Genomic DNA, 18,673 nt, shown 5'->3' with positions numbered 1-18,673 from the left:
CAAAGAACATATGCGCTTTTATCAAGAGCACTCAATCATATGCATGGTATTTTCTACTTGGAAAGTCAAATCTCAAAGAGACTGCTTTTTTATGGTAACAAACAAACAGTAACCCTTAAGGAAATGTTCTCTTCTCTAAGGTATGAACAATGAGTATTTGATCCAACTTACCTCGCACACCAGACCTAAAGAAGCTGACAGCTGGACTTCCACTCAAACTTTTTTTACAAGGAATAAGAATAAGGCAGAGATATCAAGACAGTAGAAACTAGAGTTTTCTGAGACAGGTTGGCCATGTGCCAATTCATACTTTGCCACCAAAGTACAACAGATCTCAATCTCCTAGTTACACTTTTCTTTCACGGCATATGTCAAAAGGGTAGTGAGACCTAACACGCTTTCAACATCATCACTCCAAATGGAGATTTGAAGCACAGTTTCAGAAAGAAAGGGTGGTCACACAGACCAAGCATCTTGGAGGGGTGTGGGGGGAAAATGAATCTTTTCTTTGATTAATGCGTCAGATAATTCAAGTACCATCTCCCACATGCATCCTCTGAAATGGGCCATATAAGACTTTCAGAATTGCCTTCTCAGTACAGTTCAACTACACACAGTCTTGTTCTGAATGCTCCAGTAACCATGAGGGAATGAGCACAGCTCCAGTTTTGAAATCTACAAGTGACAGTCGTTGAGAAATTTCTAAGAAGCAGCGTATGTTGCTCTGGGCAATCTCTGTGCAATGACTTACAATCTCAGCAGTCAGTCAAGTACCTCAATACACACTGCCAGGAAATAAGTTATCTACTTGGACAAGTGGCAATGAAGAAAGCTGTTACTTCCATTGCAGAGAGAGCAGGAACTATCCAAAACACTTAGTTTTTTTCTTCTAAAAGGAAAAGAGTTCTGACTTCAGAGTATGAAGAGATTCTTTCCTTCTTAAAAACCGGAATCCTAGTAAGAGAGCACTGAAAAACTGCTGCTTTTGTATGAAGTCTGCATACATTCTTTGGCAAGGAAAAAAGTGTTTGTGTCCTGGGAACACATATTCTACCAGAGAAACATTTGTTCTGCTACTAGGAGCCACACATCTTAGCATGCCTGCCTGGCAGAAGAAACAGTGACCATAAATGCCCTCTTTAAACAAAACAAAACAAAACAAAAAAAACCCAAACAAAAAACACACCAAGAAACCCCCCTCCAAAAACATTTTACCTCTCACTAAGCTGAGGGATCCCTACCCAAGGAGCAAGAAACTACAACAACTTAAGCCACCTGTTACAACACTGAAGAGCCAAGCACAGGACAGGCCAAATGTGTATCAATAGCAACATTTGACAATTCTGACACAAAGCCAAGGCAAATATTCCAGAACCAATGTTGACCTCACTCTTCTTTTTAAAAGGAAGCTTCAGAGTGAGCACTCTTAGAAAATGAATGCTGGAACACAGCAAGCTGCAGATTGAACATGTGACCAGGATGCACTCCATCCTGAGACAATACAGACAACGTGGGCTGGTTGCAGGGCTTTGACCATGAAGCAGACACAAACCAATCATTTGGCCTTATTACTGACAGAGACCTTGGGGCAGGGGAGAGAGAGACGATGTTGATGCAGGTGGAGGGGGACAGGAACATGAAAGCTAAAGTTTCAAACACTTGGGGAGGTCAGGATAGAAGAAACATGACAAAAAAGAAGAAATAAAGAATGAATTCAAATGTGCTGCTATCAGCACCTAAGAGATGAAGGCAGCAGTCCTGCTCCACATCCAGTCCTGATGAACACCTACACTCATCCCTTGACAGTACTGTTACAGGAAAGTTTTAAGCAGAGAAGTCACTGCAAGGAACATTAGTGATGCATTCCCCAATTTGGTAAAACTGGAGAAAGTTGCTGATACCATAGTTCATAAGACAACAAAAATGTCTTCTATATGTGAATTTACAGACTCAAGGTAAGCATATAATTTTAGACTATTAAAGTTTCAAAGTCTCAAATAGACAAAGGCATTTGAATTGTGCTACAGAAATATAAGATGACAAATGTGTGTATTGATGAAGTGCTGTTATGCAGAACACACAAGGATGGCTAATCAGCATCAGCTGCAATCTCATCTGGACCAGAAGAAATTGCTGGATAAACAGAAACGTGAGCTCAGTATGAAAAAGAGGAATGAAAACCTCACAGTCTCCTTATGTCATCTGAATCAACCTAACAAAGAAGGAATTAGTCTTCTATCCTCCTACCACTAAGGCATACAAAACCACTATATTAAAGGGCAAAGACAATTGGAAATACAAAAGAACAATGTGGTATTTCCACTAAATTCTGGATTTACTGGATTAATTTTCATGTTATGACAGTGGTGTCATTTACTGAAGAAACTGAAATTCTGAAATGATGAAAGCAAGAAATGTATCAAGCCATGGCACCGACACTTGAAGATATTTCTATTCTGGTCACTTGCAATTATGCTGACACGTATGTGACAACATCTATCACACTATTTGTTTCTTCTCTCCTCAGAAGAGGGGTTAGGTGGGAGGACACTGCAGATTATCTTTCTCTGAGTTGCAAAATTGATCAAGGGAACTTGAATGTACAAGGCAACCCTTACCTTCTGGACGGTACTGAGCTACAATAGTCACTGCTTGGCCTGCATTCTTCAGGGCTGCTGCTGCCTGTTCATGGGTTGCTGCTTTGAGATCTACTCCATTTACCTACAAGTAATACAAAAAAAGCTCTTTATCAAAATTAATGTTGGTGTTTATCACCACAGAACACAGAACTGGGGAAAAAAATTTAAGATTTAAAAATAGCATCAGAAAAAAACTGAAGTAGAAATGTGTGTGTCACATTTTAGACCAAAAGCATTTTTCACAGTTCAAACTAAATTAAGATGTGTTTTAATATCAGCATTTTAGTAACAGTAGTTAAGAGGACAAAATTCCTCTTCAGTAACTTCCAAACTACAATGTAAATGCCCAAAGAAATAATAGATTAAGTAATTTCACAAAGAAACCAAATCTTTATGACCTTCGATACTAACACAGAAAAAGCTCTTAGACAGGTATGAAATGAATCTTTTTAAGACTAACAGGAAGGTTAACAATTACTCCAGGAAGTAAAGCACAGTTTCAGACACTGCTGCCAAGTGTCTCCATCTCATTAGAAAGCTTATTTCTGAAGCCCATATTCTTTCAATTTAGACACATACACTCCTCAGCTACCAGACTAAGGTGAGTTAATGTGTTCACCGAATGTCTCTGACACAGGGAAGTGCTATTTTAATCAGGTTATACATGAGAAACTGAGGCTGGCCGAAGTCCTCAAAGATACTTTGGAAGTATAATGGCATCTGTTTCATTGTCTCAAATTTAGCTCAGTTAAAAATATTCTTTCCATATCACTAACTGGCATTAATATCCAGGGACGGGAGTACTTTTGTTGCTGTTTCAATAAAAGAAGCAAGGAATCCTACAGAAATTATCCGATCTCCTTTCCTAAGCTCTCCACTCAGGTCAGCTGGTCCTCCTGCAAGGATGAAAGAGATGAAAATTCCTTCTCCATCTTCTCCTCCCACAATGTTGAAACCAAGGCCTGTTGATCCTCGATGCAGCACAACTTTTCTAGGCTCCCTGAATGAAAGAAAGAAATAGGAAATCTTGGTCACTAGACATGAGTAAAAGTAATATAAACAATTAGAAAAACTTCTAGATGCAACACAAAATCCCCTCCCTGTTGTTAGGTGAACTGAACAAATCTCTAAGTATGAATGTATGCTAAATTCCTATTATGCTACAATCCTATTCAGCACTAAATGTCATTATTTAACACTTTTCCATATTGTTCAGCAAAATACTATATTCCCTTTCTGAAACCTAAATCACAAATTCTAATGAAAGCAACTTAATGAAAAATACGTCCTTACTGCTTTATTTTCACTCCATTTTGTCAAGCAGTAAATATAGAAAAAACAATTCAAGAAGTATGCATAAACCCTTTTAAAAAAAGATCAGAATTTGTGGCACTTTCAAATACATTTTCAATTTATTTGAAGCATCTGCAATTAAAAAAGTTAAACCTAAACCAAGTTCTTGCACTCTTTTTATAGGATCCCCTCCTGAATTGAATGAGGACAGAAGAAATACTGATCAAGAGAAGGTCAGTCAACTTCTAATGCAGAAAGGCTCCTTCCAAAAGTCTACTAATCTGCTACTTGATCCAATGCAAGAAAACCATAAATGGTCTCACAAACAGACATTGCTAATAAAGCAGAGCAACTATGTGCTGCATTTGAAAAATCACTAGAGAGCACTAAAGAACAATTAATGGACCTTAAGTATTTGGAGACATTAATTATTAATTTACAGGATAAACAAAGAAGTTGCATTTTTCCAAAACAAATATCATCTAGTCTGATCTTTAAAAATCACTCAATTTTTGCACTAGCTATTAAATCAACTTAGTGTCAAATTCTTAAATTTCATCCCAATCAACTATTATATTCATTTTTTCAGAGTACCATTATATTACAAATAAATGACATTTTGAATATCTAGATATATATTGCTCTGGGTCACAGCAATACTTTATTAAACAGAGAACATACAGTGTCTTTTAAAATAACACTCAAAATTTATAAACTTCTTTTTGGAAGGGAGAGAGCAGAAGATGAGAAGGTGATTTAAAGAAAATCACCTAAACATTCTCTGAATAGCCCTTGCATTTCAGAAGAAATCTAAAACCAGTCTTTTGCAGTAATTTTAAAGGAAAGTAATAAAACCATAATGCTATCAGCAGGACAGAATCAGTTTGACTTATGTGTCTACCTAACCCTAAGTTAAAAATAAGTACAAAGACATGTCCTACCTTCCACTACACTAAACTCCATTCTCCAATTTATTAGGCCACTTAGGTTTCAATCCTGGGTAGACCCTGCCTCAGAAACTGAGTGACATCCACATGAGATGATGGTGTGGCACAGAATTCAGCAACAACATACTGAAAATGCAGTACAACATCCCTATACTTGCAGAACAGAAGGGCAACAAAATTACAAGAGCTTCCCTTTATCAGCAATGATGAACAAAAGATTAATGCAATCTACTGAATCAGTGAAGGAATGAAGGGTCTGTTAAAGGGAAAGGATTAAGAGCTCTCCAGCCTTTCTGGATTTAGAATCCATCAAAACAAACCCTTGTCTGTGGGGGCAGGGAAGACCCAAACATCCCTGGCTTTAAATTAAGAAATAATCTCTGGTCTGCTCATATTACCATCCTAAAAACCTCTGTCAACTAATGCAGCATTGGCAGGACTTTCTGATTTTAACACTATTCCCAAACTGATAAATCATGTATGTGTGTATATATATCTCCATATAAATATATCCAGTTTTCTTTTTAGAACAATGTTTAAAAGTGTTAAGAAACTAACAACCATTTCTTGAAACAAAGTATAGTATTCACTAGTATTCTGCCCACAAACACATCTTACAGAAGCTTCCCTTGTTAACCAGTTTGACACTTAGCTTTGGTTATTCATTACCTGGTAATCTCATCATCTCCAAGCATTCCCTTGGGAACTGGTGAATACCGCCCTGGTGATGTTGGGGGCATGGACTGTCCCAGGTAGGCAGATGGAGTGATATGATTATCCACTGGCTGAGAATAAGCTTCAAAGAGAGGGGGAAAAATAAAAAAAGACATTAGGGCAATACGGAACAAGAGTTGGAGGAACTGAAACAAAGCAGTGACCTCTTCTAAAAACAAACTATAGCAGTTCAAATGATACACTAAGAATATCTTATTTCTAAAATAGTGTGTCAGGTCTATACAATTCCCAGTATCCCCACTTAGTCAGTAAGCAAATTTTTCAGTTTGATTTCGTCTTAAATAAAACTTTTTTAGAAACAGTAACTGTGGATAGTTGAAACCCAGGAGGACAGTCTGGAGATTTATCTGTTTTAAAGCTGTCTTTAACTTGACTGAAGTAAATTAAGAATTTCAGTTTCTTAAAATCACTATGTCAGAGCACAAGTGAAAAATACAACATTTTATTGTTACACTTCTTCCAAACTGTCAAGCTGCCTCCCTCTTTCTATCTAATGCTTTGATGTGCAGCACCTCAGCATCTCCAGAATACTCCAGGCCATTCTGACTGACAGGTCTGAACAGGGAGGGATGTTACATTTCTTCAACACTGAACAAAACCACCTTTAATAGCAGAGGTGCTGGTAGTGATGCTCTTGTGTTCCCAGACACCAGCAAACATCAGGAGACAAAGGCAGGGCTATTCTACCTTCCACTCTTCAGGGTAAGAGGCATCAATTTACTGAGAGGAGTAAACAAAGTCATGCAAAAAAATTTCAACTGTATAGCAAAGGTCAGCTGTCCTATTCACATTTTCATTGATTAAAACTAGAAAGGTGAAATAAAAGAATTTAGTGGAACCTCCAACACAACAGGCCATGAATTCTGTGTACGAAGTGCATCGGATGTTCCACCTGGACCACAACACACAGACTAGAAGAATTTTAGCATCTTAATGATTACAATTGGTAGAAAATATTCTATAAGGCCAGGAGAATTGTTCCAACAAATAATTAAGAAGGTGCACAATATTTCCAAGTTAGACACATCAATTTTAACTGTCCATTCACCAGGTAGAGTCATACCCACTGCCTGCTACTACAGACCATATTCTACAATTGAAAATCTTTTTCTTGGTGTAGGTGCTTCAAATTTTGAGGCTTAAACATGGAGGGTGGGGACACTTCACAGATTCAACATAATTAATGTTGCCAGATTCTCTTTGCCCTTACTCATTTGCTGTAGCTGATGTGGTGCCTGACCTTTGAGGATTTACACTAAACCTGAGGTTCTTGTAACTGAACAGACACAACATATTACAGAAGGGATGTGTATATTCGCCCTTTTTCTTTTTCTGTTTTAAACACTACCAGAATGTTTGGATCATATACAAACTTATCAACAGTATTTATATATGAAAAATTTGCTAAATAGACAGCTTTCAAGCCACCAAAGTCTCTGCTGGATTGATTCTGTATTATTCTAGATTCCCAGTAAACCTGTGTGTGGTAAATTCCACGCATGGCCTACGTATCAGATTGTCAGCATTTCAGCAAGCATTAAAATCCACTGTTAACAGCTTGGGCAGTTTAAAAGCACTGGCTGATGAAGTCATTGTGCTATTCAGCCACACCAGCCCTCAGTCAGTTGTGTGAGACTGTGCAGAACTTTTGGAAATTGCAACTCTGGATTCATGAGTGGTTTCAGCAAATTGAGAATCACAGTGCAAGAGGTACCTGGTGCCCTTCTGCACCACAGACAGAAACTCCCTCACATTGGTTTCATGAGGTCCACAGCAAAGAGAATGATGCTTTTGCTAAAACCAAATTATCAAAAAGCATTCATATTTGAGAATTCCCTAAAAATATGTTGTTCAACACACAAAACTCCTAAAACCAGTTTTTGGAACAGCTGTAACACACATACATTGCACCTTCATCCTGCATATAAATAAAGCTATTTTGTTTTTTCTCAGAAAATTTTAAAGCTAAAGCACAAAAAATGGAAGGCAAGACTTTATGACCTCTTTTCCAATTAGTGAACAGTGGGTTTTGATTAAAAAAACCTGAACAACTGTTGCTCAGTATTGCAGCTCCGTACATTCTGTTCAGGCACTAAATTATCTCATTTCACAAAATAAATTTACAATTGCTTTTAACAAGTCAATGGCAGCTATAACAATGCATATTTTATAGGAAGTAATTAGATTTTTCTAACAAATTCTATATTTATTGACTTACAGTACTTTTCATTTGATTGTTTTCCTAAAGCTTTTAACTGCGTCATGTTCAGAAACATATGTACCACCTACTACACGATCTTACTGTTAAAGTTTTTTATCCTTTCACCATGTAACTAAAACTCAGCTATCAAGCAATATAACAGTTTATTATTTCAGACCTGTGGACTGTTCCATAACAGCACTGGATACATCCTTTATTAAGTTTTACATACGTTACTTGCTTAGAGCAGTCAGGTGCTTTCTCAGGGCTGGGGTTCTCAGTGCTATGAAAGCAAACCCACCAGGCATAAAGGGGCTTCCATGGACTTCCTGTGGAAAAAAAAGAACCCCATGCCTGCACCTTTCCTAAAACTGTTTTAGCTGGAGACTATAACTGAAGAATATTCATGAGGAACGTGACAGAAATAAAAAGCAATCCATCACTTTCTGAATCCTAAATGAGGTCTAAAGTTCTATTTCCAGGTAATTATTACTGACGTAACCAATAAAGGAACTGTCTTTCGAAAGAACAGAAAACTGTATTCATAAAATGAACTTGCTTTGACAGGAAAAGTCAGATTCTTAAGAAGAAATTTCATTTCCAAATCCACCCTTCTCCTTCACATAACACAGTTCTAGACAAAAAGAAAAAAATTGAAGATTTCCTATTAATTTTCCTATTATGTGTAAACTGAGGTCGCCAAACACAAGTACAATCCCTAAAATGGGAAATAAAATCAAAACTTTATTGTCATTTACTGTTATTACATATTCTTCTCTTCCTGTACTTATGCCATTTAAGAAATTATAAAGGCATTCATGACTACTGAGGAAATCAATTATTCCCTACCTTGCAGTATTTTATTTCTCAATGCAGGGTAGAAATACTGTACCAATGCACACACCCACACAAAGGAAACAAACTTTAAAACTGACTGGAAGTCAAAAATGCATCATGAATAATATCTTCAAAGGAGGCCTGTATAGGAAGCAAGTCCTCTCTCTCAAAAACCGTGTAGCCATTTTTCTGACTCTGATATTCTACTGCATGCACTGCACAGGTAGTGCAGGTGTTTTAAATAGCAAGTTCTCCACCTTATTCGTAATATTTGAACTGAAATAACTTTAAAAGCATTTATATGAACAAATTACTGGACATCTGTTCCAGAAGCCATTTAATGACCAACATTTATATATAGATTACTGAGGCAATTTACACTCCTACTCACTACAGCAAGCTAATAGCTGTGATTATCATACACACATCAGCTGAGCTGTCAGCCAGCTGTGTGGCATTGGGCCACAGGACCATCCCACCTACACTGCTGTTGTTCTTCTGCATACAATGAACATAGCAGGGGGGCTGTTGCATTTCCATGTTTTCCATAATGGCAGTTCTCATCTTTCAGTCTCTCCTAAACTGGAGAACAGCACTCAAATGGCAGTGTGCTCAGAAAGAACAATCTTTCATAACTGCATTCTTCTTGAGTCAGCAAATGCAGATCACTGTAAGGTAACTGTTTACAGTAGCAATCCACACACCTCAAGGGTTAAAAGAAAAGTCTCACCGAAGCAATAGAAACTGGAATAGCCATCAACTATTCCAGACCCTCAAGGACTCTGGCCAAGCTTTCATCACCTATACACATCCCAGTCTCTGGAGCTACAGCACATAACCATCAGCTATTTTTTTCACATTCATTTCCTTCTGAATCTCTGGTCTCAGACAGCCCCAACTCTTCTTTAACAAGATTTGCAACATTAACTTTCCCCCTGGGCAGCTGGAGGCCGTTTGCTCACTCTGATAAATATCAAATGACGGAGGGCAATTTTCAGCCCCAGGTGCACAGTGTTGGCACAATAACTCTTCCCAGTGAGTACTGCCATAAATCAGAATCTCAGAAACTTCTTGATCAAGTGTCCCTTGGTTCAAAGACACTAACCCCAAAGAAATATTAAATATCAAATGATTTAATTATCTATATGGATGCTAACTTACTTGGTCCCTTTTTTTGAGCCATCAGACCATCTGAGAAGGTGGCTGGTATGGTACACTTACTACAGGAGTCGCAAAAGAAAACAGATTTTGCACAAAACCTAGACACTGAAATGGTTCTCAAACAGTTCTCCAGTATCTTTAGCTCTGCATTTTAAATCCCCATCACCAGGGCAAGTGAGGCAGCCCTATAACTAAACAAGACCAGTTCCAGAGAGAAAGTCTTTAAGACAATTAAATTCTGAATTTGGTGTTTTGTGGATTTTTGTGTTAACTACCATGGTCACACAAGTTAGCACAGTGAGCAATCTACTGCATGTTCTGCAGACAGTACAGATACCAAGTACTGTGTACTGTGCTTTTAGATGTTTTCAATAAAATGAGTATTCCAAAAAACCACAGAAATAAAATAAGCAAACAAAAAAACCTCCCAAGGGGTTTCTGGACATGAGCAGTTTACACACAAACTCAAGTAGTAGAGTTTCTACCTTAACATCATTTGTAATAGACATGTCCATAGGTAGTTTCTGTGCACATCTTACTTCTCCTTTATGGTAGGCCTGAACTCCTAAGAACCTGGATAAAAGGATTCTGATGGACAGAAGTAGGAAGGAGGATTGCAAATACATGTCTCAAAACAGCTGTAGGTGAGTAGGTGAAGAAAAAAGACTGGTAACTGTTTCAAATCTCACAGTCCAGGTGATTCTAAAAAATACCTCTTTAATATTTGCCATCTGGTAAATGGTCTTCAGAGTCCCCAGCCTAAAGCTCCTGAGCCCTGTACTGCTCTGCTAAATGCAGCATAAAGTACTGCATAAAAAACCCACCATTTTTTGTAAGAGTTCTATTTAATTGACAGCTTCTTGCAGAAAGCAGAGGCTTCCTAGTTGCAAAGTTATAAAGAAGCAACAGTCTCTGAGCTTGGTGTCTCCCTTTGACAGTTCCATTGCAAACGTGCAGATTTTGAGCTGAAAAAGCTTTTGTTGTGCCCTGTATTAGAAAAATAGCATCTAGCATAGTCATACACAGTTCTTTCTTATAAGTGAAAGACTGAGGAAAAGACTAAACTGATTTCTTGAATTAAGTCATTAAACACTTCAGGCAGGACCTTTAGGTCTCCTTTGTGTACAAAATTCCAGCACTAGGCTCAGTCTCTACACCAGCTGCAGTAACAACCAGCTCCACTTTGATCAACAGAGACACACAAGTTTCTGCAGCCTTGGGTACAAAGGTCTTTCCTGCCATAAGGAAAAAAAACAGACTGAAGTTTCATTAAAGGACCCAGCACTTTGCAGAAGAATGTTCTTTGGTTAACTGTTGACAAAAGTCTACCAGAAACAGAGTGAAAAACAAGAGTGTCTTCAGAGAACTCGAAGGTTGAAACTGTAAGCTAAAGGAAATGAAACTCAGAAAATCTGCTCAAAAGCACTGGCAGCATTTTAGCCCAAAAACCTCGTGAAGGGTCACTAAAGGACAAAAGACAGATAGATAAGACAGCTGGAACTTGAGAAAACTTCTGTGATTTTTTTCAGAATGCTTGAGTAGGAGGAGAAAGATTCCCATAAGCAGCTGCTGGAGCTTGAGAGCCATGACAAGGTCAGGAGATTGGCTTTTCACTTCTCAGTAAAAGGACAGAAGTGCCACTTCCCACAAAGGATAGGACATTGACCTGGACAGAATGCCAATGTCTCTCTCAAATCACACAGGGAGAGCAAATAGATGGAGAGAAATTGAGAAGGCAGGATGGTAATATGGCAAAAGGGGCCTACGTGTGTGGTCAGGTCATTTATCTCCAGGTAATGGATGTGAGACTGTCATGTTTACTGAGAAATGACAACCTCTTTCATGGTTTTATGTTATGATGCAATTAACTTCAATAAACTGAGTCTCCAGCTCATCCACCATTTGAAAGAAATTAATTCTCTGAATGACAGAGCACCAACAGCACGGACGTCTTGCCAATATCATTGACTCATTAGTATCGGGCAAATTATCAGGAATCAGCTCCTTCACTACCTTCCTTCCCTCAAACTTTCTTCATGTTTTGCCCTTGCCCCCACAAAAGATTCATATAGTAAATATTCCAATGATTGAGTCAAGATACAGTAGTAACAGATGAGATACTTTGATGTTGGTCACACCACAATCCAGAGCAGTGTCACTCCATTAGCACTACACTACCAGGAACACTGTGTTCCTGAATCAGGCTTCCTCTGTCCCAGAAAATCTGAATTAGAAGCGAAACATATGAAGAGGCCAGTTACTATGGAGAGAGAAAAGGTAAGTCCGCTTTTTGAGGAAACAGTGGGAAAGGTTATTGGACAAACCAGACACCATGAGGGAAAATGGCTGCTCTGTAACCCTATATATGAATAAAAAACTGGGGAAGAATAAGGGAAGGCTGAAAATAGTTTTATGTCAAAGAATGGAGCCTTCGAGAGCATCCTTCCAATAAGACAATGAAGATAAAACCTAATTAGCTCCAAATTGTAATTCAATAAGCTTACAAATGGATTTTAAGATACTGTAGCTATTGACAACAAATGATGGGCTTATAAGGTCCTTCAGTCCTCTGTTGTGCTGCACTTTTGTTTGTTCTTCTTTACATATTGTTTTCAACTACACCTTTTCATCCAGAAGTGCTCCTTTTTTCATATTTTATAGTATCTAAACAGATCAGTGCTACATATCACTGCTTACACAAATCTAACAGCAGGAAACAAAAAATACCTAAAATAACTCCCCTAGAACCATTTTATATGACAAGATGAGTAAAATCAGTCATCTAGAAAAGTCAATCTATTTAGTCTTGGGAAGATACAGTTATATTATTTTCATTTCTTTTTCCAACCACTAAGTGGTAATATCCCTCTTGAAGAGACAATATATTGAACTCAAATTTTTCTTTATATTGTAGTTCAATCCTGAACTTTCTGGATTTGCATGTTTGACTTTGAAAACACTCTTGTCAGTAGTACCCTTAGGTCAACAAGAAATTCTTATAACTACTTTTTAATACAGCATTCACTGGTTTTCCATTTGAATTATCAACAATTATGTCAAAAATGAAGTAAGATTTCAAGTTAACATGAAATTTCTCAACATGTTCGCAGGCAAGCATTGAAGTGAAGAACTCCTCCTCCTCCCATTTCAGTTTATTCAAGTATGTGCGAGCTCATGAAAAAGCAGGAAAACAGGAAAAAAACAAGTCAGAACATCATTAACCTCTAGCAGAAACAGTATTGTCTTTTGCTCAGTTTACAGGACACTGAACATCCTTGCAGTGCATTGTTTGTTACTCTCCACAGCCTCCAAAATCACAAGGCACATGCTCTGCTCATACTCACCAGCCAGTGCTGAGCAGCACTGAGTCTCCAGGACTGGCCCATGCCAGCCATGGAAGCACACCTGGAGCTCCAGCTGTTGCTGTCTTTCAGTATAGAAGCTGTGGGATGCTGTTCTGTTCAGCATATAATTTTCCTAATTAATCAACTTTCTTATATCAGATTTTTGCCCTGTATGGTTTTTAAAAGCTCGAAACAGTTAAAATACTAAAAATGGGATGTTAAAGCCTTAAAGGGAGAAATAATTAAATCACAAAGATAAGCTGAACTTACAGTTTGTGATGTCAGGAGGGGCATAACTGTCATTCATGAACATGCTGGTGGGTTTTGCAACTTTCAGATAAACAAAGTCAGATGTGTTTTTTAAGGCAGTCACCGCTTCTTCATGAGTAACTTCTTCTAAACAGACACTGTTCACCTAAAGAGAAAAACAAATTCTCAACAGAGAAAAATGTAACGTTTTCATAAGACACTCACTGAAGGCTGTTGGAGAACCCTGGAATTGAGAGTCTTTACTGGGATTCGTGTGCCACAGTGGTTATATAAAATTATATAACACGTGCTTTGTGAAATATAAGACTGACAAGTATTCCTTTAAAAGATAATAATAAACCCTATTGACTAACATCATCAAGAAGGCTCACGTGACTTTGGAGAGCTAAAGAGACAAGCAGGACACTCAAAATGTCCTAAGTGTGCACAGTCACAGCACTGACAGTGTGTTACTGCAAGTATTACAGAGAAGAAAGTGTGTTCTAGTGAGAATAAATCCTACATCATCTTGTCATGAAATAATTAAGTTCTAGACATTATAATGGGACAACATATTCTTGCAAGAGGTCGAAAGCAGGGGTCAAACCTGGAGAAGGTCCTGATGTGACTGAATTACATGCCAAACAACAACAACTTAGTTTAACTACAGGCAATAAATTTCTCGAGCCATTGCTATTAAGGTGAAACACCAGCACTTGCATTAAAAAAACCCCAAACGTTTAACAATTACTATCTCATATAGAATCTTACTAAATGGAGTTCCTGGCTCTCATTTTTCTGTCTGGACAACTAAATTTGTGGATGGGATTTAAGAAAGATGAAAGTTCTTTTTACTTTATGCATAGCAAAATTCAACTTTGAAGTATCTGAAGCTTAAAAAAACAAGCCATTCAAAATCATTACAAACACTGAAATGCAATATAAGCAGCGGTTTCACTATAGGCTGGCTACAGGCTGTCCAGCTACCAGTACATGGAGTTCCTTTCCATTCTTCTTTGAGAAGAGAAACAATCCCACTGGATGTTTGTTTAGAATTCTGTCACTCAGATCCGAGAAAAAGAATAGCAGGCATCAGAAATAAACATTCTGATTAATACAGGTTTTGTACAGAACGCTGGGCTGAAGAAGAGATTTCAGATTTCCTGATGAGATGGTGTCGAATGATGCAGATTTAATTTTATCACTGATTTCCTGGCAAAAAGACATTTTTTTTACTCATTTCTATGAAACTACACTCCACTGGCAGGCAGCTGAACCACAAACTGAATCATGCCCCAGTTGAGCCTAAAACTCAATGACCATTAAAAAAAGAGAAAAAAAGAAGTTCTTACTTACAGCTAAAAGTTTGTCTCCAATCTGAAGTTTGCCATCTTTATGTGCTGCCCCACCTTCAATGATTTTGGTTACATAAATGCTGTTGTCCCCAGGTATATGCTGATTTCCTACACCACCAGCAATACTGAAACCAAGACCTGCTTGAAGGCAAAACCATTACTCAAGAAACCTTTTTTTGCATTCATTAAATTCAAATTATTACATAAATAATGCTTATATTACATGTAAATACATATAATATTAGGGTATGGCTGGAGCAATACCGGATGACTTTTCAAGGGAACTCCATAAATTTCTAGAAAGTTCTGGAAAGGACATAACACCTACACAAGTTCTCAAAACCAAAAGCTAACTCTTTAATTCATGCCTTGTGAAGGATGCACAACAGCAGAGGTATAGCATCACCACTGATATTTATAGAAAACTGTCCAACAATTACCCATATAGAAACAAATACTTTCCTCAATTTATTTTTAATCTCTCAAGGATCCTTTCTAGGTAATTCAGTGAAGAATTTTACTCCACTTTATAATGTACTTAAAAATTACCAGATACCACCGGAAACACACTTTTATCATTTGAAAGAAAACTATGCATTCTACAAGAACAGTTACAACTCTGTAATTCTTGTGAAACAGAAACTTTATACTTCCAGCGTACCCTTGGGGCCTTTTACAAGTTTGATTTCCACTATTTTTTCTGTGACTGGTTTTCTTCTTTTGACGTACAATCGCACAATTGATCCCGCTTCTTTCAACGCTTCCACGGCTTTGCTGTGTGTCACATCCCGGACATCCACCTCGTTCACTCGCAGAATACAATCATTAACCCTACAGACAGCAACAGGCACGTTCAGCTGTTGGGTTATAGCACAGCAGGAGCCTACTACTTTATCTATAAAACACTAATACACGTGTTAACCCAATAAAATACACAGATTTATCTCTAGAATTCTACTGATTCAAGACAGTGCTCTAAAATTGATTATTAGTGCTTAAAAATAAATCAAGGATCACTAGAAAGCATTTAATGGGAATATTTAATTACCAGACGAAGAGGGCACCATCTTAGATGTGCTTCATTTAAACTGTTTTGAACAAACTATCTTTGGTTTAGGGCTATAAGAAAGAACTTAAAAATTCAGAACGCAGGAGGCACACAGTGAGCACACACTAGTTTTAAGCCATGACATGACAAGTCAATCTTGATTCCTCCTTTTCACAAGCAGTTTAAGTGCTGGCCTTCCAGTCCATTTAACATGTCACTGCAGTAACACTGAGCTCTCATTACACTAAGTGCAGTGCCTGACCCACCTGTCACCACATTCTGCCAGATGTACCTCTGACAGTGGCCAACAAGCTCAAATGAAGCCTTAAAATAAGCTTATTAGAACTAAAACCTGTAATACATCAAGCATTTGCACCCAAAATGATGGGGCAACTTCTTGACAACACAAGAGAAAAAATGATGGTCCTACAACAAATGTGGGTAGGTATCTCTGAAAAATTCAGACACCGAATTATTACTAAGCATAAAAGAAGGTTGTTATTAAACTTCACTACCTTACAGATCAGAAAATCTGCACATGGATAACCAAGAGTTACCCATCCTACATGTCTAAGTTTTTCCTTGAATTAAGGACTATGGAACATATGGCATGATACATTTATACCACAGAACAGAAAAAGTTCATTTCCCTTAACTGCAGATTTTACTGGTTTGGGGGCAGTAATTGGTCCAGTCAAACATTTTTCATTATTTACAAAACACTTCCAAATAAGGAAAACTTATTTAACATCTAATGTAGCACGATAAAACTATTAAAAGTAACAGAAAGTGTTCTATCCACTGTTTAAAATACAATAATAACACTTAGCAACCCAACACAGAAAGTGATCATACCGTAATCGTCCATCCTGTGCAGCTGCACCCCCGGCGATAATTTTTGTAATGAAAATACTTGCATCATCCCCAATATGTGGGTTGTCTGTACCACCTGCAATGCTAAAGCCAAGTCCTGAATTTCCCTAAAGATAGAGGGGGAAAAAAATTTACACACTTCTTTTTTGGGAAAAAGATATTCTAGTGTATCTATCTGATTCACTATAGAACCAAATCTACATAATTTTTACTGATAACAAAAATATTAAAAGACAGTTTAAGGAGTATAGTACATATATAACTTACTTTTATGAAAATAATATAATTATGTCTTACATATATGTAAGGAGAACAGAAGTCATAGTATAGTATAGTTCCAACCCCACAGCCTTCTCACTGAACTCGATAAACTACATAAAATCTTCCCTCTCCAATTTGCTAGATATCTGAGATTATTCATACAAATATTTGCTCCTCATTAAATTGCCCTCAAATTACTTGTGTCCCAGCCCTAATGTATCCTCACAGATGCAGAGATTCAGACTGACATTCTTCTCTTCAGAGGTTGCCTGCCTTTACTATCAACTGCAAGACCTCTTCACCCTCTCAGTAACCACCAGAACTGCACAGCAATTAGATACAACCATTTCTTTCTGTCTTTTTATTAACAGTGCAGCTCAAGAGAACTGAGCTAGATCTCAACATAGAAAACCTAACACAGAAATGAGTGTGACAAGGTGTCCCTTGTAATCTCAATATAAAACTTGATAGTATAAGCAAAAGCTTATCATAAATAGCAATATAGGAGATGAAATCAGAATTTGTGTTAATTACTCTCTAATAATAACATTAAAGGCAGTATGTCTTAGGGAGATCATTCCCCTATTTTACTCTTAATGGTCACAAATATTAATAAAAACTTTTATTTCTGCTCTAGCAACTAGATTTACTTTGTTTTTCTTTAGGTTAAATAATCTATCTAAATTAAAAAAAGAGAGTAAGAATTGGTTTGGATTGCTGTTAGCAGTATCAAGAGGTTAATTTTTCATATTAAAGTATCATAAACCACACTTTAAACAGAGTACAGGAAGATATTTAGCATGTTACCCTTTCAAGAGTAATTTCTTCATACTCATAATCTGCATCCGTGCCATTGACCTAGAAAGAAAGAAAAGTGAGACTTACAGAGAATTTTACACTTTCCATGACACAGTTTGCTTGGCTGGCAGTTCACTCCCACCAAATCTCAGCTCATTCACAGTGACCACTGAGCACAGAGGGGACATGTGATTTTTCACACCACTCTGTATATATGAATCAGACACTTTTTGTATGAGTTTAGAAGTTGTTATTTCAGAGAGCAGACTGCTCTACACAGATACTGTAGGGCAGAGGTCCTCTGCTTCTGATTGCCAGAAAGAAAAACATGCTCTTGAAATCCTCAGATGTTCCTCAGGCTATACAGCAACTTGAAACTCAGAAAAAAAGGAAGAGGATATGGGGTAGAGAAGAAATTGTAAGGAAGAATAGAGCAGCATTTTCCAACTGTTCCACACAGAGCAGAGAAAAATCAAAGACTGATGCTTTATACCATTTCTTATGAGAAATGGATAAAACCCTTCTAAAGCAACTTTTAACAACTGTTTATATTACTACATGCTACATATAAACTAAAGATCAATAAATTAAAACAGGGCCAGAAAGAGAAGAAGAGTTTAGAAGACTATTTTATAAAGCTAGATGAAAAACCCAAATCCTAGGAAGAAGCCTTATCATCCTCAAATTAGAAAGGATACCCACATTCTTTACTGCCTACAGAACTAGGACGGAATCAAATACCAGAAGCAATAAAAAATCAAAACTAAGCAAAATCAATTAAATATCAAATTCTTACCCATATTTAATATGTAAGAGTAAGATTTCTTTTATCCAGTTACTAAGATATCTTGGAACTCAAATTCTTTCCTCCAGTTACCTACAGCAGCATATACACCATGCAGCTACAGGCAATTCCCTATTTATAGCCTTCAG

At 37.4% G+C, this 18,673-nt stretch overlaps 1 protein-coding gene across 32 annotated transcripts in view; it reads right to left on the bottom strand.

The window, feature by feature from the left end:
• DLG1 (discs large MAGUK scaffold protein 1) overlaps positions 1-18,673 on the bottom strand; it is a 143,523-nt gene that overhangs the window by 34,575 nt on the left and 90,275 nt on the right. For all 32 annotated transcript variants that reach the window (XM_032698414.1, XM_032698416.1, XM_032698421.1 and 29 more), the window contains 8 exons: positions 17,750-17,800; positions 16,664-16,788; positions 15,422-15,591; positions 14,762-14,898; positions 13,427-13,571; positions 5,549-5,675; positions 3,483-3,639; positions 2,619-2,721 (listed from right to left, as the gene is read on the bottom strand). In XM_032698414.1, the coding sequence (XP_032554305.1) occupies positions 2,619-2,721; positions 3,483-3,639; positions 5,549-5,675; positions 13,427-13,571; positions 14,762-14,898; positions 15,422-15,591; positions 16,664-16,788; positions 17,750-17,800 (1,015 nt within the window). The remainder of the gene's footprint in view (positions 1-2,618; positions 2,722-3,482; positions 3,640-5,548; positions 5,676-13,426; positions 13,572-14,761; positions 14,899-15,421; positions 15,592-16,663; positions 16,789-17,749; positions 17,801-18,673) is intronic.

This window comes from Chiroxiphia lanceolata, chromosome 10 (genome assembly GCF_009829145.1).
Source record: "Chiroxiphia lanceolata isolate bChiLan1 chromosome 10, bChiLan1.pri, whole genome shotgun sequence".
In the NCBI taxonomy this organism is placed as follows: Eukaryota; Metazoa; Chordata; class Aves; order Passeriformes; family Pipridae; genus Chiroxiphia; species Chiroxiphia lanceolata.
This window is presented reverse-complemented; position numbering and strand designations above follow the sequence as displayed.